The sequence below is a fragment of the Petromyzon marinus genome, chromosome 30 (genome assembly GCF_048934315.1).
Source record: "Petromyzon marinus isolate PM22_M1 ecotype Great Lakes invasive population chromosome 30, UKy_Petmar_22M1.pri1.0, whole genome shotgun sequence".
Classification (NCBI taxonomy): domain Eukaryota; kingdom Metazoa; phylum Chordata; class Hyperoartia; order Petromyzontiformes; family Petromyzontidae; genus Petromyzon; species Petromyzon marinus.
Genome location: NC_133696.1, coordinates 6555404 through 6579393, shown reverse-complemented (window position 1 = coordinate 6579393; position 23990 = coordinate 6555404). Strand labels below are relative to the sequence as shown.

Sequence of the window (23990 nt, the reverse complement as noted above, 5' to 3'; positions counted from 1 at the left end):
AGACAGGTAAGTAGGCAGACAGGTGAGTAGGCAGATACACACGAGCTCACCCGTGTCGGTGACCCTGCCAAATGCGTGCTCGCCGTCCCCGGCGCTGCAGTTCCAGCGCCTGGCGCGGAACTGGTGCTGGCACTCGCGCTCGGCGAGTCGCGCCCCGGCCGCCACGTGCGTCACGTGGTCCTGGTAGAGGGAGCAGAGCTTGCGCTGCCCGGGGGAGAGACCCGGCAGCGAGGCGCACAGCGGCTGCGCGCCCAGCAGGTACACCTCGGGCCTCTGCACGGGCACGGCACCCAGCGACCTGGCACGGGAAACGGGCACGGCACGGGTACGGCACGGGTTCAGCTCGCGCAGACGTGTGTGGTTGGCCAGGCACACGTGGCCCGTAGTCCGCGACTGTTTGAGGAGGCGGCGGCGGCGAGGATTGGTGGATCGCACTGATGTTGAGGAGGTTGCCATAGCCTAGCTCGCCAGGAGAGGGCGGTGCATCAAAACAATGCGGACTTCGCCTTCTCTGTCTGTATGGGATAGAGTGTTTCTCCCTCGCACGGATATGAGCACTCGTTAATGGTCCGATGACATCCGAATACAAATTAAGCCGCGGAGCTTTGCCAATTGCTGGCGTTCCAGAATGTATGCAGCGAGAAGCCCTCGCATTGCAAATATACAGCCAAAGTTTTTCAGTCCACTGCTGAATGAGGACCTCGAAAAGGAATGTCTATCCATTGGTAGCTCCCGGCAGTGAGCAGTGCACCACCTTGCTCTGGCTTATGGTCAGAACATAGCCCGGGGAAGGGTGCAATAGAGAACCGCTCTTGAGGTCATTTTCAAATTGCCGCTTATTATTTGATCGATTCGGGTTTAGAGCGTCGTGTGATGTGTTATTACATTCGTGCAGATAGATGTGTCACCGCGGTGGGTATTTTTGTTTTTTAATCATGAAGTGACGAATTTGGTTAAAGATCGCAGCCACGGAGGGTTATGAACGCACGACAGTATATATGTATATTGTCGTACAAACGGAGGTTACGCTGCACGACCTCGCAGACTGGGTAGTTTTCTTTAGTGCTGTGTTTTTATTTTACGTCGTTTTAAGGGAGTGCTCTTGCCAATAACATTTGGTAAACCAGCAGCACAATCAGGAATATAGTCGTTCTGAATATCATCGCGGTGGCGATCATTAGAATTATTGATGATGATGATGATGACTGCGGCAGTGACGAAGATTACAATGACGACGATTTGTGATGACGATGATGCTGACAGTGATCATGATGATAATCATGATGATGGTAATGACGGTGACGATGACAACGGCAATTATGGTTAACACGACGATGATGGTGGTGATGATAACGATGGTGATTATGACGACGGAGATGATGCTGCTGATCATCATCATAATCATCATTAAGATAATGATCTCATCATTATACAGATGATGATGATTATCCTTGCACCGATAGTTTAGAAGATAACTCATCATAAAGATGCCCATCATGATCAGCGATGACGAGCGAGACACTAGTGATGATCTTCATGATCATGATGATTACAGCGAAGACAAGTATGTTATATTGACAACTATGATGATGATTTTGTCGGCAGTGAGGATGATTATCACCATGACAATGATTGTACGTTATGACAACCCTAATAACGAATACGAAGTTATTACAACGTACTCTCTTTATCACCTCCAGTCACTACCAGCACCAAAGACAGAGATCCCCCGTATAGCCTTATTAGACTGTTGGGGCAAGTGCTGTGAGCAACCACCTAAAAGGCCGGCACGGTTCACGAAGGGGTGGGTAGCCAACACCGCGCCAGACCCCCTTTGTATCCCTAATGGCGATGTTTGATACACACAGTACCCAGTTACTTGTTTGATTCGCCATAGAGGACGCCCAGGATCGGTTCAGCTAAATCGTCACCGGTGTTGACGGCCGTGAGCGCGAATCGAACGTGAGCGGCCGGGTTTGTTGCGCAGCGCGCTAACTACCAAACTACCAGCACCACCAGCACCACCACGACCACCAACCAACCCACCACAACCGTCCACTCATTCCACTCACCACCACGAGGCCGAGGCCCCGGCCAGAGGAACGTAGCCGAAGCCGGCGGCGACGACCACGAAGATGATGACCGTGACGACGAGGTCGGTGATGCACCGGAGTGGAGATGCGAACCCGTGTTCCATAGCTCGGGTGGGATGTTCGCGTTTCCTTCCCCCACTGCTCCTACGTGGACGGCGGCTTCAAGCCTCGCATGCATGCGAGGCGCACGCGACTTGATGATCTCCAGCTGACTGATGGTGATAATTGTTGTGGTGTTATCCTGTTGTGAGTGTGACGACGATAACGCTGCCGATGACGATACGAGGTTGTATTCCACAGGGCAGCGTTCAGGTACGAGTAGAGGTGGCTGTGTATTTGATTGTATAATGTCTAAGAGTGCTTCTACATGTATGTGTGTGCGTAGGGGTATAGAGGCGAGATTATGATAAGGCTGCTGATGATAATGATTCTAATGATGTTGATGATGACTGCGTTGGACTGTTACTTTTGCTGCTACTGTTGATAACGATTCCGTTAATGTTAAAGTTGATGATTAAGTTGCGGCTGCTGATGACGATAACAGATCATATAGGTGTCGCTGCTGATGCTGTTGCTGTGACTGCCGCAGCTACTACTGCTGCTGATGATGATAGCGATTCTTTCATCGTGCTGCTCCTGCTTACACTGATGATGATGATGATGTTTCCACGACTGCTGATGATAATCTATTACTACTGCTGACGATTGCGATGGTGAAAATTATATCAGTAAAGCTGTTTGCGCTACTGCTGCACGCTTGTTCTACCGCTTCTGACAAATATGTCACTGCTGCTGCTGATAATTATAATCCCATTGCTGCTGATGATGATGATGCTGATGATGCTGCTGATGATCCTTTATCATCACACCCACACATGCACACACAATACAGGCAATAACCGCGGCGATAGACTCTACGCGAGTCTCGGGGCTCTGTGCATAACGCGCCTCGGTCTGTCGGCAGTCGATGTGAGCGCACGTCAGTGCCAAGTGAGTGAGAGCGAGAGAGCGGAGGAGGAGGGCAGTGGTGAAGGAGGTTGGGGTGCGGGTGAAAAGAACTGGACCCTCGAGATCTGACAGAGATCGCCGCCCCCCCTCCCGCGCCCCACCCTGAGTTGCTTTAGCATCACAATGGTCTTAGTTCCCACCGATCACACAGTGATTCGCCTGGCGCGGTCGGGCGGTGGGGTGGAGGGTTGTGTGGGCTGCAGGGTAATCAATGAGACCTGTTCGGGGCAAGCCGAGGCTACTACGTCTTCAGTTCCGCTGTGCGTGCGCGTGCGTGCACGTGCGGAGCGGTGGCGAAGTGGTTAGCGCCCGCCGCACCTGCGCTGCGAACCCTTGCAGATATCCGAGTTCGATCCTCGCTCGTGGCTAATATCAGTGACGATTTTATGAAACGGTAATGGGCCTCGCCGAGGTCGACTCAGCCTTAAGCGAGTCGCCCGCCGAAGGCTTGTATCGAAAATCAGCACTGCGGAGACAAAGGAGGCTGGGAAATGTTACTGTGCCGTTCCGGCCATTCATAGATGGCTCGCGTACAGCACTTGCCCCAACAGTCTGTTAGCACACTGCGATAACGAGTTCGACTCTCAGCTACGGCTAACGTCAGTGGCGAGTGATTTCTGAAGTAGTGTTACGCTCACCTCTAGGTCGAGTCAGCAAGTACTCAGTCGCGGTGTGTAAAACATATGCACTGGGGAGACAAAGGCGGCTGGGCGTGGCGCTAACTACACAAACTCTCTCGTGTGCCGTGCCGGCCGGCCTTGCGATGTGCCCGGTGAAGGCGCGTGCCCCCAAATAGTCTGTGAGGCTATGAGGATGCTCATCAGCAGCAGAATCATCATCGTCGTCGGTTGCGGCATGACAGTGCAGCAACTAACCGTGAGCAAAATAAACATTTAATCGTTTAATGCATTAGCTACATTGTATCATATTATGCGGAGCCGAGGATCTGAACGTGCATCAGTTATTGGCAAATCTCCATGCGAGTTGAGTGTATTGCGTTTGACCAGGCGAAACGTCAAGAGATCATGACGAGTCCGATTTTACAACGAGTGACCTGAGCCACTCGTCTGCCAGTTTGGAGGATCAATGATCACCGCTGTCGCCGTGTGTATGTGTGTGTAAGATTCATCCCACTCGAGTCATTTGCGGTGCAATATTCAAATGTGGGACCGTGCGCCGGTACTCTGACGGCAGAGTCACGTCCGCCGTGAAACAGACTTCGCCAAATTAAATCAAGATCAGACTTCGCCTGTCGTCGTTGTTGCTATTGCACCGGCAGCAATAATCAGGGCGGCCGTTGCGTTAGAACCGCGAACATCTGGCGGCGACCGCTCTCCAGCTGGGACCATGAGACTGTGGGTCGCGACAGATGCGGATAATTGATGACGGTGCAGAAATGGAATATTAAAATAAAAACTGTCTCCGGGGCAGTGTGCGGTGACTGTGGTCAACCGCCCGGCATAGAGAAACCCCTGGAACCGTGGAATGCAGACTTAGCGCGGCGATTCACAAAGACTAGGGGAAGAACGGAGCGTCGTCACCCGCACAGGGAGAGGTTTTGCGCCGCTCCGCTACCCCGGACGCAAATCACCCGGGGCGGCTCATCGCCCACCTCGACGTGAAGTCACAGGCGCTGCTCGACGGCGGCGTTCTTCATTGCAAGGACACCCCGCGGGCCTCTGGAGGTCCCTGGTGGCCGTTAGTGCGGCACCCCTGACGTGCGGCCCCCCTCCCCCCCGACATTACACCAAGAGTGAAAACACCCCCCCCCCTTTACACGTCATCATCATAATGCTGTCCAGCCCCCAATGGATTCACGTCTGTGGCGGCCCTCACACTGATGATGTCTTATCGTCGAAAGTCGTCCCCCCTCCCCCCCACCAGCTCTGAAAATGAGTGAAGAACACCGCCCTACAGCGACATGAGCCGCACGAGCGAGATGAAGAAGATGAGACCCGGGTGAGTTGAGGGTTTTCTTGGGCGTAAAACAACAAAAACGAAGCAAGAGAACGAGAGAGGGAGACACCATCCCTCGGTGGTGGCAACTTCCCCGTGTCCCGCGCGCAAGAGAACGAGAGAGGGAGACACCATCCCTCGGTGGTGGCAACTTCCCCGGGTCCCGCGTGCCAGGCCCGTCTGGACGGCTGTGGCCTTCCCTCCGTGGCGCCGACATCTCTCGGTTTATCGAGTTCAAAAGAATTTGATCACAAACTCCCCCACACCCACCACGCCGTCCTCCCTCCCCCCTCGAGTTTGGCTCGAGGCTGCATCGCGCTCCCGATAGCGAGCGACCTGAGCCACACCGCGGCTCCACGTCGACACGCGAACTCCTCACTCACCCACCTCGTCACTCACCCACCTCGTCACTCACCCACCTCGTCACTCACCCTCGTCACTCACCCACCTCGTCACTCACCCACCTCGTCACTCACCCTCGTCACTCACCCTCGTCACTTCTCAGCCTCATCACTCACCCACCTCACTCGCCCTCCTCACTCAGCCTCATCACTCACCCACCTCACCCACCTCACTCACCCTACTCGTCACTCCTCATCCTCCTCACAGTTGCACCATTGTTTGTACTGCCGCGTCGGGAAATAGAATCGAACCGGCGACCTCAGGATATCAAGGGGCGCCACAGTGGCTAGGAGATGTTAACAACCTCGCCTGGTATTCAGGAGGTAGTGGGTTCGATCCTGACCCTGACGCCTGCTGCTGTATATTTGGAGTTTGCGTGCCTCTCTCTCATCATCATTATGGTGGCTAGGAGATATTAACTACCTCGCCTGGTATGCAGGAGGTAGTGGGTTCGATCCTGACCCTGACGCCTGCTGCTGTATATTTGGAGTTTGCGTGCCTCTCTCTCATCATCATTATGGTGGCTAGGAGATGTTAACTACCTCGCCTGGTATGCAGGAGGTAGTAGGTTCGATCCTGACCCTGACGCCTACTGCTGTATATTTGGCGTTTGCGTGTCTCTCTCTCATCATCATCACGGTGGCTAGGATATGTTAACTACCTCGCCTGGTATGCAGGGGGTAGTAGGTTCGATCCTGACCCTGACGCCTGCTGCTGTATATTTGGAGTTTGCGTCTCTCTCCCCATGGTCGCGTGGATTTTTCTCCGGGTCCTCCGGTCCCCACCCCCCCCCCCAATTTAGAAAAATGCGCTTAGAGTATTTGGCTGCTATAAATTTCCACGTGATGAGCCACTTCGTTGAGCTATCATTTGTGGCCAGATCGCTTCTGAAAAAGAGCTGTATATCTCAGTGGGCCTTACCTTTTTAAATAGAAAAAAACAGTCAAATAGTAAGCTAAATATACATGTGTGTTATGCATGCGTATGTACAATAGTATTCATATACATATTTACGTATATATATACTGACCGTCTGCATTTGTGAAACTGTGTGTGTGCGACTGCGTGTACAGTGCGTCGTTGACTGTGTATGCGTGTAATTATACGTTCCAAATGTGTGCGTATATATATTTATATATACTTTTTTTACATAGATCAATCGGCCGGGTAAGGTCATATAATTGTTATTTTCTATATACCCGAGGTTTTAACAATCAGGATTATAGTGAGAGCAAGGTATAACTAAAAAAACGTGTGTTCTAGCGGTTTCACCTTCTTTGGGACTCATCTCTCTGGAGGGTAACTTTCTGCCACAGCAGCACGATGATCATCGTGATTATACACCCGACTGGATGTGTGACTTGCGTGAAATCCAGCGATAGCTTTCGAAGGGATAGGAAGATGAAGTTTCGCAACACATTCTAGTCAAGTTTATCCTTCTGGCTTCGTTCAAATAATAAAACGAGTATCTTTATAGATTTAAATGTTACCCTTAATTCATACGGCGAATATGTTTACTGCCTTGAACTGAATCGCTCCGTTTGCAACCAGTCTTTACTTGTATGTATGTTGAACTTCTTTCGCACCGTACGCAGCCAACCGTGATAATCCGACGTGCAGGGAGAAGGCTAACAAACTAAAACACAAAAATCAGTTCTAAAGAAATTAGTTTTAAATCGAGATGATTTAGAAGTGCGTAAACTCCAAGTGGTTTCCTAATATCGGAAAGGAAGAGCGTTCCAGACGGCCACAGAAACGCATCTGAGAAGCTCGGATGGTTTAAGCCTGGTTCGTCGGGGTTGTTTGCAAGAGGGGGGGGGGGGGTGTTTGACCATACTTCACCACGCTGGCTCAGTGTGCGTTGGTTAAAGCAGGGCGGGGAAGGGGGTGTAGGTGGTCGAGATGCGAGATGCCCGAGATTGGTTCAGATGTCACTCGCCACTGATGTTAGCCGTGGCCGGGAATGGAACTCGGTTCACCAGGTTCGTCACGCAGTGCCGCCACTCCGTATGTTGCTAAAATTCAAGGTGATGCATTTATAGATACCCCCCCCCCCCCATTAAAATCAATGTGAGATATTAATATGGAGAAAGCAACATTTTAAAATCCAGTGCACCTATTACATCTCAATGAAATTTGTCTGCAACGTGTGGAGCCATCGCGTTCACTGTAATCAATCACTCGTCGAGCAGCCAATTCAAAGGGTTCGTTAGAAACGAGTGGCTGGCGGCATCTGCAAACGGATCACCCCGTGTACCATTATCGCGATCGCTTCCCAGCGTTCGTGATTCGCATGCGGCACGGGGGTACTTACAGGTCGGAGAAGTGAGTGAGAAATGAAAGAGAGACAAAGGTGGGACTTGCCAACGTCCCATTGTTGTCGACCACAAGTCACAACCGTCGTGCGCGAATATCGCGGTGGGTACTTTTAGAATCAGAATATCGTATTTTTTTTTACCGGAGGAATCCGATGAGCTATAAAGCTCTCTTCTCACAGGTGTACAGGTTAGGAGACCGGGTGATCGGTCGGGGCGGATAAGTTGACGGTCGGATATGCGACGTTACCTCTTATTGGTTCCATCGAAAGGCTCCGTGATGACTGATGTGTACGTGCAAGCATCCGGGCACAGTTAAGTACCGGCTGTCAACGTCTGCGGGAATTCCTCCTCCGTTTTAGAGGTGGCCATTTCTGCGTGCGCTAAGAATTTGTGGTATTCTTTTTTTTGTGTGTCAGCCCTCATTTACGGAAAGTGCCTCCGGGGAATAGAAACATTGGCGAGGTGGGGGAAGGTGGTGGGGGTGGGTGGGTGGGGGGGGTGTGTTGGGGGATTCTGCTCAAACAAATTCCACATTCCTATGGCGGGTGCCAAGGATTACCAAAGCGCGGCCGACTTCTCACAAAGCGTTACGCAATTTTAGCGACCCGCAGAATGAGGGATGATGGGCTGCCATCGACCACAGACCGGCATTTGAAATTGTCACTTTCAAATGTGCGAGTTGAGTGCTCTTGAGCGTCGTTATCACCAGGCATGTTCTATCGACTGCTGGATGAAAGGCCTCCCCGAGCCTTGCTGGTACGATTCAGCGCTCCGTCTCGCTCCTGCACGGGATGAGCCGGTCTCTTCCGCTCCCTCTCTGCGGGGGGGTCATCCTCTCGCACGCGTTTCCCCTCCACCTTTGGCTCTCTTCCCGTCGCCGATCTCGCCCAACGCTCATCAACGCCATCAACATTGCCCGTTCTCGCGACGTAGCCTTGCCGAAGTCCAACTAGCGTTCCTCAATGCATCTAGCTTTCAAACGAATTTCTTTTGAGCTGCTTTTGTGTTGTTGTGCTTCCCCGCCACACCTTTGATGAGTAGTACGGTTGGCTACGTACGGTGCGAAAGAAGTTCAACGTGCATATGACAGTACATACGAAGTATCTAACGTGCGTGTGTTCTCTTACCCACGTGTCCCCCATCGTCGCTCAATGTCATTACCAGCACACATTGCTTTCGTTGTGCAACTACATTTTATGAAAAGTGTTGTCCCCCGTTCTTTATGGGTGTCCGTGTTTCTCTTGAATGCCCTTATCGGAGCACCAATGAAACCCACACACTGATGGACAATGACTATTGTATTGTAAGGGACACCCAGCGACATCAGTGCGCCCAGAGAAAACCCAAGCAGCCATGGCACGAGGGTTGGAACGCTTACATACCCTGTACAACAAGCACAACTCTGGACCGGTTTCCACATGTGGTGTCTCATCAGCAGCGATGTCGGGCTTGCTTAAACCAATCAATGCCGGTGAACTTCCGTTTATTTCGGATAGGGCCCTTGCCTAAAACATCGGGCAAGTTCCGCAGCCTGCCCATCGCTGATGATTGTTTTTGCTTGTACAGTATTAATTGACAATTGCTGTTGAAGACCGTGTGGCTGATGAGACGTGTTAAAAAAAAAAACATTTCAAAGACAAATATATGAATGACGCATGTTACATTATCGGCTTAATTTTTTTTCTGTTGACACATCGGTGTAGTATGTATATATACAGCACCATATTATTCGACCAAGGCTGCTTAAAAGATTCATTTGCAGGAGTTTGTGTGGCTGACAGAAATGTGTAACAAAAAATATTTAATTTATTTTTACGTACAGAGACATATCGGGAGGGAGGAGAATGGTACGTGTATTTATTTTACAACTGTCCTTATACTCCCCGCAGGGATGATCAGCGAGGATTACGTTCCATCCCTGATGGTTTATTTGGTGTAAGGAAGGATGGGTGTGAGTGGGTGTGGAACTGGGTGTGGGGAGCGGTGGTGCAGCGGTTAGCGCGCTGCGCTATAACCCGAATTCCATTCCAGATCACGGTAACCAACACCAGTGACGACTGTCTGAACCGTTTCTGGGCGTCTCCTAGGTCGACTTGGCCTCAAATGAGTACCTGGTGCGGTGTGTAAACATCGCCGCGAGGGAAACAAAGGCGGCCGGGCGTGGTGCTGGCCACCCACCCTCTCGTGCGCCCTGCCGGCCTTCATAGGTGCTGCTCGCTAACAGCACTTGCCCCAATAGTCTGTTTCGGCTACACGCGGGATATGTCTTTGATGTGTTAGAGTAAAGCTAAAGGAGCAGACCTATAAACGCTCGCTCTCGCCACTGCTTGCGGAAGGGGCTCCACTACAGGGAGCTGTAGAGAGCCTCCACAGAGGGTGCTTTGGCCTACTCTTCCACGTTGGACAAACGTCTTAGAATAGGCTGAAGTACCCACCGTACGCTGCCTGCCGATCGACTTACTGTGGTGTTGAACCCATGTTGTGTATACTGCTGGGTGGACAGATGCGGTAGGGTGGTAAAGAGGGGGGGTGGGGGGGGGTGTTAACAAACGAAACGTTCCCAATGTTTCAACTGAAGAAGGGCCATTGCCCGAAACGTTACTTATTGTATAATCTTCCTTTAAAGACCACACAGCGCCATTGACGAATGCGTGTGAATTAATACGATACGGGGATATACATTTCTAACGGTGGAGGAGGGGGGGGGGTGGCCCCCTTCCTTATCGGCATCGGGCAGTTCGCCAGCATTGCTTCGCGCGAGCGCCCGACTCTGCTGATGAGACACTGAATTGTCGAAACCTAGTCCGGGCGCCGTCTTGGGACGCTCGTTTTTACAAGCGATCAAAACAACAACAACAACAAAGAACAACAACAACAACAACAATTGCGACGCCGTTGAACGGACGGCAGGGGACTCGCAGGAGTCCGCCCAGATCGTGTGAACAAAGTGCTTGACGCATGTTCTTGTTTCTTTCGGTAAAGTCACGGTAGATAGGAAATAACTTAATTATAGAATACGACGTTTCGATTGCAACACGAGCAGTCGTCATCAGGTAGAACTAAATTTGAGAGAGAGAGAGACAAAACACAGACACGGAGACACACAGGCAGACACACAAGCAGAGAGAGACAACACGGAGTGTTTGTCTCTCGTGTGTGGAGGCTCTCTACAGAGTGTGTCTCCGTGTCTCCGTGTCTGTGTTTTGTCTCTCTCTCAAATTTAGTTCTACCTGATGACGACTGCTTGCGTTGCAACTGAAACGTCGTACTCTATTATTGAATTTATTTTCTTTCGACGTGACCTTACCGAAAGAACCGAAGAAGAAAAAAATATTTTAAAACTGAAAATAATCAATTGAAAATAATGAAAGCAAACATATGCTTTACGCATCTTGTTGCTTTTATCGTTAATGCGGAGAGACGGGCACGGTGGAATGAGGCGACGATTCAACGCCGCTATTCCTGCCCACAATTATCGGGTAACGCGCTTTTAGCACTCGGCGAAACGCCAGAGGCGGACCGCAACGCCTCGCGTCTTCGGCCTCTGTCTCCAAATCCCCGTGGCCCTCTGAACCGCCGGGGGGATCCGTAAGTGAGCGTTCAGAGCCGAGATCCGCAGAAAATCCACGTGGATTAACCCTGACAGTCACCACAGCCGTCGCACACGGGTGCGGGATTAGAGGCGACTTCTTACGCACGGGTGAGTGAGAGAGAGAGAGACAGAGAGAGAGAGAGACAGAGTCTGTGCACGTGTGTCTGTGTGTGGGAGAGCGGGTGTGGTTAGGGTTGCGGGGAGCGGGTAGTGTAGAGGTTAGCGAGCCACGCTACGAACCCGACGGCCCGAGTTCGATTCCCGCTCACGGCCAACACCGGTGACGATTGTCTGAACCGGTCCTGGGCCTCCCCTACGTCGACTCAGCCTCAAATGATATACCTGGTACGGTGTGTAAACATCGCTACTGGGGTGACAAAGGCGGTCGGGCGTGGTGCTGGCCACCCATCCCCCTCGTGTTCTGTTCCCGGCCTTCATATGTGCTCGCTCACAGCACTTGCCCAATAGTCTGTTAAGGCTAAACGTGTGGATCTTTCTGCTTGTAGAAGGGCTGGTCATCCACCCACTGCCCTTCGTGTTCCGTTCCGGCCTTCATAGGTGCTACTCGCTAACAGCACTTGCCCCAACAGTCTCTTTAGGTCGTATGGGAGATCTTTGTCTTTGGAGCGGTGTGGGGAGCGGTGGAGTTGCGGTTATTCCGGTGCGCTTCGAACACAGCGACCCGAATTCGACTCCCGCTCACGGCCATCAATACCAGTGACGATTATTTTAACCGGTCCTGTGCCAACCCCAGGCTACGTACGGTGCAATAAACGTTCAACACACACACACATACGTACCCGACCTGCCGAAAAACTGTTTGCGATTGGTACATAGAATCGTCGACTTCTGTACAGTATCGTGTGCTAACCAATTACCATAATTTAATCACGATAGCATCGTTCATATCTTTATTCTAGCCCCATATATAAGGCATATATATAGCCTTTAGTATATATAATATATTTGATATGTATGTGTATGGCATTACCTACCACGGTCGGCATGTGTCTATGGCTGGATATGCGTGCAATAAATTATACGTTACGAAATACGTGCACCTGAGTTTCTAATCCATATGTATATACCGCATGAACAAACAGTGCTATTACGAAAATATGTGTTCGCGTGTATAATTACGTGAGGTTACATGCAATAAAAACACAACACACCTGCACACAAAATAAAGACAAAGATCCCCCGTATAGCCTTTAACAGACTGTCGGGGCCAGGTTGCTGTTCACGAACGCCGAAACGGTACACGAGGGGGTGGGTGGCCAACACCACGCCCGACCGCCTTTGTCTCCCCAGCGCTGGTGTTCAATACACACCGCACCTTGACTTAAAGCTTTCGTGACTGTAGGTTTTTTCTTATTTTCTTTGAGCCTATCTACGTGAATTTACAGAAAGACCCAAAGAATACATCACCGCACCGTGCACTTATTTAAGGCTGCGTCGACGTACGAGAGTTCCACGACTGGAACTCTCGTAATCAATTCCTGACCACGACTATGAGATCAGTGGCAAGTTGTGCGCGAACGGGTAGAGAGTAGTGGGCTCATCTGTCCCCTCCACCAAACCGCCACTGACTAGCGTGGGTGAGTGAAGTGTGGTCGGACAGCCCCTGGTGACTGAAGTGGCATGGGAAGGCGTTCATCATCAGCAGTGGGAATATTATTTAATACATTATTATGTCTATATGACAGAACCACATCTGGACAGCTGAGCACACATAACACATAATTACCGCTGTTGACTGCCACATCCTATATTGCACATCGCACTGGCACTGGGTGGGGCTTTTACGTTTCATTGTTGCGCAGCGCCACAGGTCTGAATTGAAGGCAAAGGGGCAGCGCTGCAATTCCTACGCTCGGTGCACTGCTGGGGGGTGGGAGGGTTTCCTCTAAGGGAGCTCCAAAGAGCCCCCTCCGGAATCTATGTTTTTTTCTACTCTTCCACGCCGGCCACACTATATTTTTTTTTGCCAGGTAAAGCCCACTGAGTTATCTGGCTGCTTTTTCAGAGGCGACCTGGCCACAAATGATAGCTCAACGACGAAAGTGACTTATCATCGTTTGGGCATTTATAGCAGCCAAATAATCTTTAGCGCATTTTGATTCTTAATGGGGGGGGGGGGGTCGGGGGGCAACAACCGGACGACCCGGAGAAAAATCTACGCGACCACGGGGAGAACATGCAAACTCACAAATATACAGGCGTCAGGGTCGGGATGTAATCCACGACCTGCTGTATACCAGGCGACGGAGTTAACATCTTGCCACCGCGGTGCCCAAACAGATGAGTGTTACCCATACTTTACCCCACCACACGCGAACTGCAGAGCTACTAAACCGAGGTTGTACCCATGTACACTGCTGGGTAGAGAGAGGCAATGAGAGCGGGACGAGTTTAAGACAGTTGCACCATTGTTTGCACTGCCGCGTCGGGAAATAGAATCGAATCGGTCACCTCAGGCTATCAAGGGGCGCGACGGTGGCGAGATGTTAACTACCTTGCCTGGTATGCAGGAGGTAGTGGGTTCGATCCTGACCCTGACGCCTGCTGTATATTTGGAGTTTGCGTGTCTCTCTCTCATCATCATCACGGTGGCTAGGAGATGTTAACTACCTCGCCTGGTATGCAGGAGGACGTGGGTTCGATCCTGACCCTGACGCCTGCTGTATATTTGGAGTTTGCGTGTCTCTCTCTCATCATCATCACGGTGGCTAGGAGATGTTAACTACCTCGCCTGGTATGCAGGAGGACGTGGGTTCGATCTCGACCCTGACGCCTGCTGCTGTATATTTGGAGTTTGTGTGTCTCTCTGCCCGTGGTCGGGTGGATTTTTCTCGCGTGGCCCTCTGTTTTTTTTTCCGTCCACATTTAGTTCCATGCGTTTTGAGTATTTGGCTGTTATAGCTTTCTACACGATAAGCCACTTCGCTCAGCTATCGTTTGTGGCCAGACCGCTTCTGAGAAAGGAGCTATCTAGCTCAGTGGGCCTTACCTGGTAAAATAAAACTAAAAGTGTGGTGTTAGTTGAAGTCCGGTGTGCTGACCATGCATCCATTGTGGCAGCATCCAAGAGTTGATATAAAATTTGATAGTCGCAATATTGCCCTTTATTTAACTCAGACATAAATAAATAAAACTCGTACATAAAAAGTCTCGTTTTCAGGAGGGTCCTGCTACATTGAGATTGGCTTTTGGGGCCAATCCCATTCGCAATGGGCGCTTTGTCTTTCCTGGCGGGGAGGAAACCGAAGAACCCGGAGAAGGCCCATCATGGACACGACGGAGCGGGGGAGATCCGCACAGATGGATTCAAGAACGAAGAGAATTTACTGCCATTCGCTTGTTAGCCGGATTCCGTCACGCTTCGCTTCCGAGGTCTGACAGGCAATGTTGAGACAGTGGTGGAAATTCCACATTCCCGTGACAGCAGCCAGTATATCCGTGAAGTACGGTCATCATTGATGTCTTACAAAGTGATAGGATTACTAATTGTATCTCCCCTCAAGGGATGATTGGCTGAGTCCGCCGTTACCCTGAATTTTGAAAAAAAAAATGTTATCTCAAATTGACCACTAATGCAACAATTATGATAATCATCAAAATCATCGTCAGCCTTGGTCAATCCACTGCTGGATGGAGGCCTCCCCAAGCATCCACCATCATCAACCTTGGTCAATCCACTGCTGGATTAATGTCTTCCTAAACGTATTAATCGTCTCTCACGATCCTGCGATGTACTAATCCACAGAGCACCTACACATGAGCTGATCACAACAATGTAGTTTTTGCGCAACAAATATGCTTATTTATTACATTATTATAAATATAGTAGCCCTTTGCGTAACTTGGAAACAAGTTAATTGAGTCTTGGGACTACTTTGCAAGAGGGTCCTGGGTTGTAACATTTTCGCCAAGTTTTGTATTAAACACAACCAACTTGCTGCACTGCTTTGTTTACAGGCATCGCCTTTAAGCTATGCAAGTCGGTGGCTCTACCAGGAACGACGATTGCCTACATGTGTGTGAACCTCCCGATTCCACCTCCGTATGATCTACAGGGATAATATCGTACATCTACCGCATCGAATCAGCGCGGTGAAGTATGGTCAACCAACAGGCAACACGACGCGGCGAGGCCTTCATCCAGCAGTGGATTGACCAAAGGGCTGTGCATATTCTATCACATGCTGGGTCGTAGTGGCTATGCACGTCTGTGATCCAGCGCTTCGGAGGCAAGGGCTGGTGGATCGCATCGCGATGCTGTGAAACTCCCGAGCCCGATGGGGCTGCGAGGATGTGACCAGGCGGAGGAGGAGTCTGTGCAAAAAGTAGGTTCGTAACGCCCGTCTTTGAGGACCTTTGAGTGTTATCCTCCTGGTGTGCAAGGGTGGGTGTTCTCTGCTAAGTCCAGTTTCCTCCCGCGTGCGCCAAAAGCTCATGAATGGAATTGGCCAAACATCCCAAATGCGGGACCCCCCCCCCCCCCCGCCTCTAAAATGATATTGAGACTCAATGCGGCTTTTGTGGATAAACCAAGTGTATTCATCGTCTTAATTATCAACCATGGTCAATCCACTGCTGGATGAAGGCCTCCCCAAAAAACCCAACGTAAAAAAGTCAAAAGCGGTATATCCTGCTCAAATGAGCATTGAAGCGGTGCTCATGTGGCCACTTAAATTTTTATCGACCCCGGAGAGATGATGGGCTGAGTCAACTCTACCCCCCCCCCCCGACCAACACAGGCTTTCAACTGGCAAACTTGCGACCGCTCTGCCTGCCCGCTATAACGAACAGAAAAACACTCACTCACTCACCTGTGCGCACTGTCGCCTTCCCTTGAGCAGCAGCAGCAGCAGCAGAATAACTTCGACGTATATATTAATTGTACGAGCGATGTAGTAGTACACTACGTATCTCCACCCTTCCCCGAAATGTTTTTTTTGAGCGTGCGATTTAAAATATATATAATCTCGATTATACAACAATGTGTTTCTGTGCCTATGTCACATTCCGCGGATTAATGCATCGCGCTCTCTGAATAAGCTATTACTCGCTAAGCGGAAAAACATGGTGAGCTCCGAAACACGGCCTCGCGCGCATACTGACTCACACTTGACTGCCCCAACATTTTTAAACTTACTTCAAAAAACGAACACTCTGCCGTGACAGGTTTTGCTTATTTACTAATATACGTGCTACCTTTAAAATGTGAATATATATATATATGTCTAGGTGCTGCACATACAGAACTATATATATAGATATGTAGACACTGTCTGAGTTGGCTCGTAAGAGTCCACCCAAATGGCTGTTTGCGATTTAGTTCCAGTAGCTAATTTTTGCGTTCGCTCGCTCGCTCTCGAAAATTGTCCTCGACCGCCCACGTTCGCTCAGCCGGTCTCGCTACTCACTCTGTGCGCGCTGTGATGGACTATTTTGGGGAGGTAGGGGCCAGGGTTTTGAGTGGAGCATGGAAGGAGGGAGAGGGGGGGTTGGAGTAGGAGGAGGAGGGAGGAGATGAGAGGGAGTGGGGCAAAGTGAGTCGACTTGGAGCTTGCACGGATCTTTATAGGTGAGCGTCGATGCTGTGCGTGTGCTGTGTCTCTCACTCACATTGTACCTGGTCAGCAATGTTTTCCGTGCAATAAACAACCTTCAGCGCTTCCAACCGAGCTCTGTGGTCCTTGTGTTAACAAGGGGCGGCAGGCCTCGAACGTGGTGGAGCGCTCTTACCAATAGCCTTTGACAGCCCCAGCAAGGCATTCGTTCAATAAATATGCCGAGTCCTGATTTCGTGCGGCGTTTAATTGGAACCCGGCCCTTCGCTCCGGATGTTTGTCCTTGTCGTATGTTGCATCATTAAATCGGCTCTATATAACGAGCGTCCATCCCTCCCCTCCCACCACGCAGCCACTACCTCCTCGGTCCCCCACCTCTCTCCCCCTTGCGCCCGTCACCACCAACCCTGCCATCCCCCCCCCACCTCCAACAGCTCCACCGCACCACCCTCACCCCCAACCTCAGCGGCATGCGCGTTCAGTGTCTTCCCACAGTGGAATCCCGTTCGATCATTGCGATGGCCCAAAAACGAACGATGAACCGGACAGCCCGAGTGTTCATCTGCACCAGCTCAGCCCAATTCGGCAATTAATATCGTACCTTCATCAGCAGTGTCTATTTAGGTATGAGCAGTCAGGTTTATTGATGATCCATCACTCGCTCGACGGCTGGCTGGCTCTAGGGATGGACGGTCACGTTCAAAGAACGTGCGATCTGCTCTATTCGTATCGTCCTATCATATATCTATATTAGAAACAAGTTTTGCTGGCTGGCTGGCTGGCAGGACATCACGTCCAGAGAAAGGGAGGGAGAGAGGGACAGATGGACGGTCACATCCAAAGAACGTGCGGTCTGGTAGTTGTTTGACGAAGAAGCAACAAAAAAAACAGCAGCAGACATCTGTCCATTTATAATAATTATTCTATTTATAGAGCGCCTTTCATCAAGGAACTCAAAGATCTATGCACCACCGCCAACTTCTCACCTACCACTCTCCCCCTCCCTCCTCGGGCCCCATGTCAGCAGCAGCAGCAGCGTCAATGTTTTCTCACAAGTGGCGTCTCATTGTGGCTCCGATGATGATAGAGGGGTAGGTGGCGATGGAGGAGGTGGGGGGGGGTGGGGGGCGTGGGCGTGGAACGTCGTGTCGAGCAGGTGGGGGTGAGTCGCGTAAGCCGCTAGGGCGCTGCCATGAAAAAAAACCCCAAAACAAACCCTCCTCGCCCTCGCCTCCGTTCCAGAGAGAGAGAGAGACGGAGAGAGAGATAGGCGGGGAGAGAGATAGGCGCGGGGGGGGGGGGAGAGCTAGAGAAAAGAAGAGCATGCGGTTCCGTCGGGTGTTGTAATACGACACTGGGCAATTTAGTTTTAAAGAGTGTCAAAATACGGAGGGGTTTGTATCGTGTAAGAGACAACGCGCGGCCACAGTGACAGGGCGCGAGGTTTGCAATTCACGGGGCCTCGAAGGAATGAGCAGGGAGGCGGTGGGGGGGTGTGTGGGCCGAGGAGGAGTATGGAGTTAACCTCAGCCCAGCATCTTCATCATCATCCCAATTGTGTCGATAAAATGAAGTACTCTAACCAAGCTTTCGGGTATGTCACCAAATGGTTGTCTTGTGTATAGACTTGTACCTGCCGTAGGAATATGGAATTCCCATCATGAGCAGATCAGTCGGCGGGCGTTTATAATTAAAGTTATAACATTAAAAATAACGTTAATTATAAGGTTGTCTTGTGGACAGACTTGCACCTACCATAGGAATGTGAAATTGCCATCATGAGCAGACCTACCTGCGTTCGTGTATAATCTCGGTTATTATTTTAGGGTTCGACTTGGCCTATCATCCCACGCACCGTGTCTTGTTCACAAACTAACTCCTTCTGCCATAGGAATGTGGAATTTCAAAGCAGACCTGTGGTAAATTTTGCATGAAAGTTATAAAATGCATACAGCAGCATTGCGAGCTGAAATGACAGTTACCTATTACACAATTGCAATTTTTATTTATCCCAGGTCTAACCACTGGGTCACATATACCATTACCACCCAGCGTTAATTTAGCTTAACCAAAATAACCTTTTGAGGAGTGGTGGCGCAGTGGTTAGCACACTGCCCTACATACCCTGCGAACAGAGTTTTGATTTGACACGTAGGCTTTCGCGAGCAATATCATCAAAAAACAAGTTTTTTTGGGTTAGATCGCGTAAATATATAAATGTGTGAAATCTGACTGTCACCTGATGAAGCTAGTTGTAATTACTGGCGAAACGTCATACTCAGTTTGTAAATGTTGTGGCTTGGCTCTCCAACACACCGGTGTGCTGTACGAGTCACGAATTGGCCACGTTCTGTTTACGTGACAACCCTTACGAATTGGCTGTGTCGGGTGGTGGGCGGATTTTACGACACATTTATATATTTACGCGATATAACCCCAAAAAATTATATTATGGATGAGTTTTTATTTTCCGGTCACGGCTAACGAGCTGATGATAAGCGTGACCTTTTTCACAAACCCGCACTGACCAGCTCGGTGAAATATGGTTGAACAGCCCCACCGCATGACCGACACAGCCTTCATCCAGCAGTGGATTAATTGATTAACAATTTTGGAGGTTTGCCCGAATGTTGTTGTCAAAAAGAGACATTGGCACATATTTGGCATTTTTTTTTCATTTTTACAAAAACGTAAATTCACCCAACACACGAGAATCTGACCGATGACATTCGCTTTAATTGTTTTACTTACTTTTACCAACAACTACAAGCAGTGCGAGGTGGGTGGGTGGCTCATAGATCCAAGCACTGCCGAGAACCTGGGTTCAAATCTCATCTGTGATCAATCCGTTATTCTGCCGGTAGGGGGCGAGTCTGTTAACGAGATAACCACCGGTTGAACTCCCTGACAAAATGGTGCCTATTTTAGCGACCCGATAGGATTATAGGCAGAGTCGAACCCTTGTTCGAACCCTTGTTCGACTCTACAATAACCAAGTTCGTAATTCGTGAGAAATTTTTCGAATTTGTCGCAAACTGAATGTCTCATCTCGGTCGTCGATGACTCACGTGGATAGAATTTTTTTAAACGTAATTTGGGCAAATTCCAGCTTTGATATATGTACAATATTTGGTTTGGCTGCCACGTGACGAAGCAGGCGGGCAGTCTTCCTGTTTCTCTCGATGCGCTTCCCAAAGCACGTGGAGACACAGACGACGGAAAGACAGCGTGGCAAACACGTCTCACGTTGGTTTTGTGTAACCAGATGAGATCTCAAGGGACCAGGATAGGAGTCGCACTTGTAAGAGTGACCTGGGGGCATTTGCCTGCCAGCAGGGGGCAATGATTGCTGCTCCTGTGCGTATTTAATCCCAACTAAGTAATTTGCGGTGTCCTTTCCGAAATTTCGACCCTGCCAACGACGTAACAGGATCTTTAACATCAACTGCGAATGAAGCAGACGGAGCCACAGTATCGTTCTTATTATTGTTTTGTTATCGTTGTTATTACACCCGCAGTATTAACCAGGGAGACCCGCTGGATTCGAACCGTGAACCCTGTGCAACAGCAGGCGGCGAACGCGCCCGCGCTGGGCCACGTCAACGCGTGGTGACAACGCAGGCAACACGCGTCTATCCGAAAGCTCCATCCACAGCACAACTCCGCGAAGACCCGCACGGCAGTATTAACGCGAAACCCTCTAAGCCATTGGTTCTTAACCCGGGGTGCACGCACCCCCTGGGGGTGCGAGATGCCCTTTCTGGGGGTGCGAGACACGGCCAGATTTTATTTAAAAGGCAAATATGCGAAAACACAAATTTAGCACGGGCACGTAAGCGCAACTTGCCTTGTTTCATCAACCACCTGTGTGTTTAATAACGTGGTTACTTATTTTTTTACGATTAAAAACCAATGAGGTGCAAGGCTGCAGTAAAGGTTAAGAACCACTGCTCTAAGTAGGCTAAGCTACCACCACACTGGGACAGTTGCGGGGCGAGTTGGTGGGCGGAGCGGGGAGTAAAGCAACAGCGGCAGTGCTCTGGGTCAGGGCCAGGGAGGAGTTGAGCGAAGTCGCCCTAGAAATTGGATTAAGTCGCTGACATGCTTTGGGTTAAAGCGCAGAGGTCAGCCGAGGGGTCACAGCACAGATATGCGTTCCTTTCGCCAGGTTTACAAAGGGATTACGGTGTTGGGGAAAGGTGGGGAGGGGGGGTTGGTCGTGAGTGTGGGGGGAGGTGGTGGAGTAAGCCTCATGGCCACGGTGTTTGGGGCGCGCGTCCGATTCCCCGGGTGCGTTCGCGAGTTTGAGCTGTTGGGAGGGTCTGAAAAGTCGGCTTTTTAAGTAGCAAAGCCAAACTCACGGAGTCGGAGGAGCTGGTATAGGAGGAGGGTGGGAGAGGGAGGGGGGTGAGTGGGGGTTAAGGGGCGGGAGGGAGGGGGCACAGTGCGGTGAGACCCCGTAGACCGTTCTGCCTTTCTGTCACCCGCGACGCGAAATTTAACACTCGGCATCAAATGCAGCAATTTCCCATCATCATCATCATCAGCATCGGGGCGGGTATTTTGTTTTGCCTACATACTGCGGAATATATATGCTATACGTTCCAAAAAAAAGAATACACGTGAACATATTTTACGTGTACATCCCCCAGGAGATTTATTTCACACTGAATATGTCGCGGCTCGCCCTGGTAGACTGGAGTAGCGTGGCGCCCTAGCGGCTCGTAGTTGTCAATAGGGCTCCACGATGGCTAGGAGATGTTTACTACCTCACCTGATATACAGGAGGTCGTAGGTTCCATCCCAATCCTGACGCCTGTAATTTTGGAATGTCAATGTTCTCCCCGCGGTCGCCTGGATTTTTCTCCGAGTCCTCCGGGTTTTCTTTCCCTCCAACCACATTTAGAATCGGCATCACGCGTCTACAGCATTCCGGCTGCTCTAAAATGTCCACGCGATAAACCGCCTGTTTGAGCTATCGTGAAAATACGGTATACTGGACGTGGTGTGCAGGGTGCCCACATCTTTTCCGAGTCGCCGACACGGACCGACCCAGCTGAAACGAAGGCCCCATAAAGCCATACACCCTTATGCGCGCGCACACAAATGACGCTGTGATTGATGACAGCTCACATCAAAACAACAGTCCCCGTCGTAACAACAGTCGTCTGAAGCCATTGCATGCAACTTACGTAAGAGGACTTGCCGATGTTGACAGCTGCTCACTCGATTTGTCGCACGGAACAGCAGGCTTTAGAATTGAAATCAAAGGACGCAACCGATGAATGACAATAATAACATTATTAAATGAGAGACCTGTATCAACCCACCGGTTATCGAAATAGATAATTGCAGGTAGAATACTTTCAGCCGTGGTTACAGGCAATACATGTTTGATACAAAACAGAAAAATATCCTCAACAAATAAATAATAATAATCATTATAATAATTCACAGCCCTTTGTCAATTCACTGCTGCATGAAGGCCTCCCCCATGCTATGGGAGTCGTTTGACCATACTTCACCACGCTGGTCAGTTGCAGGTTGTGAAGGGGTGGGGGAATCCACAACCGGTTCAGATATAACTCGGCACTTATGTTATCCGTGGCCCACCAATTTAACTTAAGTCGCCGGCATAATCATAGTGCGGTGCGCTAACCACTGGGCCACGACTCCGCGCCCCCATTCAAACATTCAATACATCCGTTGTACAAATTGCATAAAAATTGTCATTCTAAATACTCTACAGCAGTGGTTCTTAACCCTATTTACGTATTAACATTATATATGTTTGTAGAGATTGAGTACCAATGGTGTGCAAGGCTGCGGTCGAGGTTCTGGACCGCTGGTCTACAGTGTTGTATTGTAGGGATGCTACCCACGTGTATCGTTGAGCACACTGGGCTTACGATCCAGATGTCCCTCGGTTGATTCGAATCGATCTCCCGAAGCGGCAGTTTTAAAGCTTTCGTGACTGCAGGGATTCATATTCTTGGTTCTTTCGGTAAAGTCACGTAGAAGGGAAACAATAAAATAATATTTTTTTTATAAAATAATATTTTTTTTATTGTTTCCCTTCTACGTTACTTTACCAAAAGGGCCAAGAACAATGATGTAAGTGTCGTGCCTTTGTCACACTCAAGCAGTATGACCAGATACACCACAGTTAGCTGAAAGATGAGACACAGACAAAAATAATCCACCTCTTCGAGGTCCTTCCAGCAGCAATGGCGATAGCAAGCAGCTGCAGGGCTGCGCCTTTGATAACTTATTGTGCTGCGATGCTGCCTGTCGTAGGCTCTGACGCAGACGCACAAAGATTCCTGAACAGACTGTTGGGGCAAGTGCTGTTAGCGAGCACCTATGAAGGCCGGCACGGGCACACAAGGGGGTGGGTGGCCAGCACCCCGCCCGGCCGCCTCTGTCTCCCAAGTGGTGATGTTCACACATCGCACCAGGTACTCAGCTACACCAGGCTAATACTCGGGTACATCGCACCAAGTACACCAGGCTGAATCGACCTCGCAAGGGCCCAAGACCGGTTAAGATGATCGTCGCTGGCGTTGGCCGTGAACGGGAATCGAACTCCGCTCAAGCGGTTCGTAGGGCTACGAACCGCTACACTGCCGCTCCCAACTCACGCACACACACACGCACGTGCCCCAGTCGCTCGCACGAAACCCATTCGTGCCTGCGGTTGTCACAAATTCCCCGGTATAGAGAAAAAACGTAGCTCCCTAACCAACACCATCTCCTCCCTCCCCACCCACCCTCCCTCCCCTTCGCCCCCCCTTCTCCCCTTCATCCTTCGCTCCCACACCTGTCTGTCACACCCTCTCCCTTTAATGCCCAAGCTCCATTACTACCCCCCTCCTTCTCTATCCCAAAAAGACCAGGTGTCTTTTATTCCGAGTCACTATGGCACCTTGCAGCAGCAGCGGCAGTGTTGCTGCTGTTGCTCGCTGCTGTTGCTGGCTGCCAGCTTTGTTCACACCTGTGTGTGTGTGTCTCTCAACAAGCTTGCGTATATAAACATAACAAAAAT

At 50.2% G+C, this 23990-nt stretch overlaps 1 protein-coding gene across 1 annotated transcript in view; it reads right to left on the bottom strand.

Annotated features, from left to right (window-relative positions):
* LOC116947519 (protein Wnt-5b-like) overlaps positions 1-17272 on the bottom strand; it is a 31532-nt gene extending 14260 nt beyond the window's left edge. The window contains exons 1-3 of the mRNA XM_032963362.2: positions 16202-17272; positions 2073-2305; positions 51-298 (exon numbers count right to left, since the gene is read on the bottom strand). Of these exons, the coding sequence (XP_032819253.2) occupies positions 51-298; positions 2073-2197 (373 nt within the window). The 5' untranslated portion in view covers positions 2198-2305; positions 16202-17272. The remainder of the gene's footprint in view (positions 1-50; positions 299-2072; positions 2306-16201) is intronic.
* Between the last annotated feature and the right edge of the window lie 6718 nt (positions 17273-23990).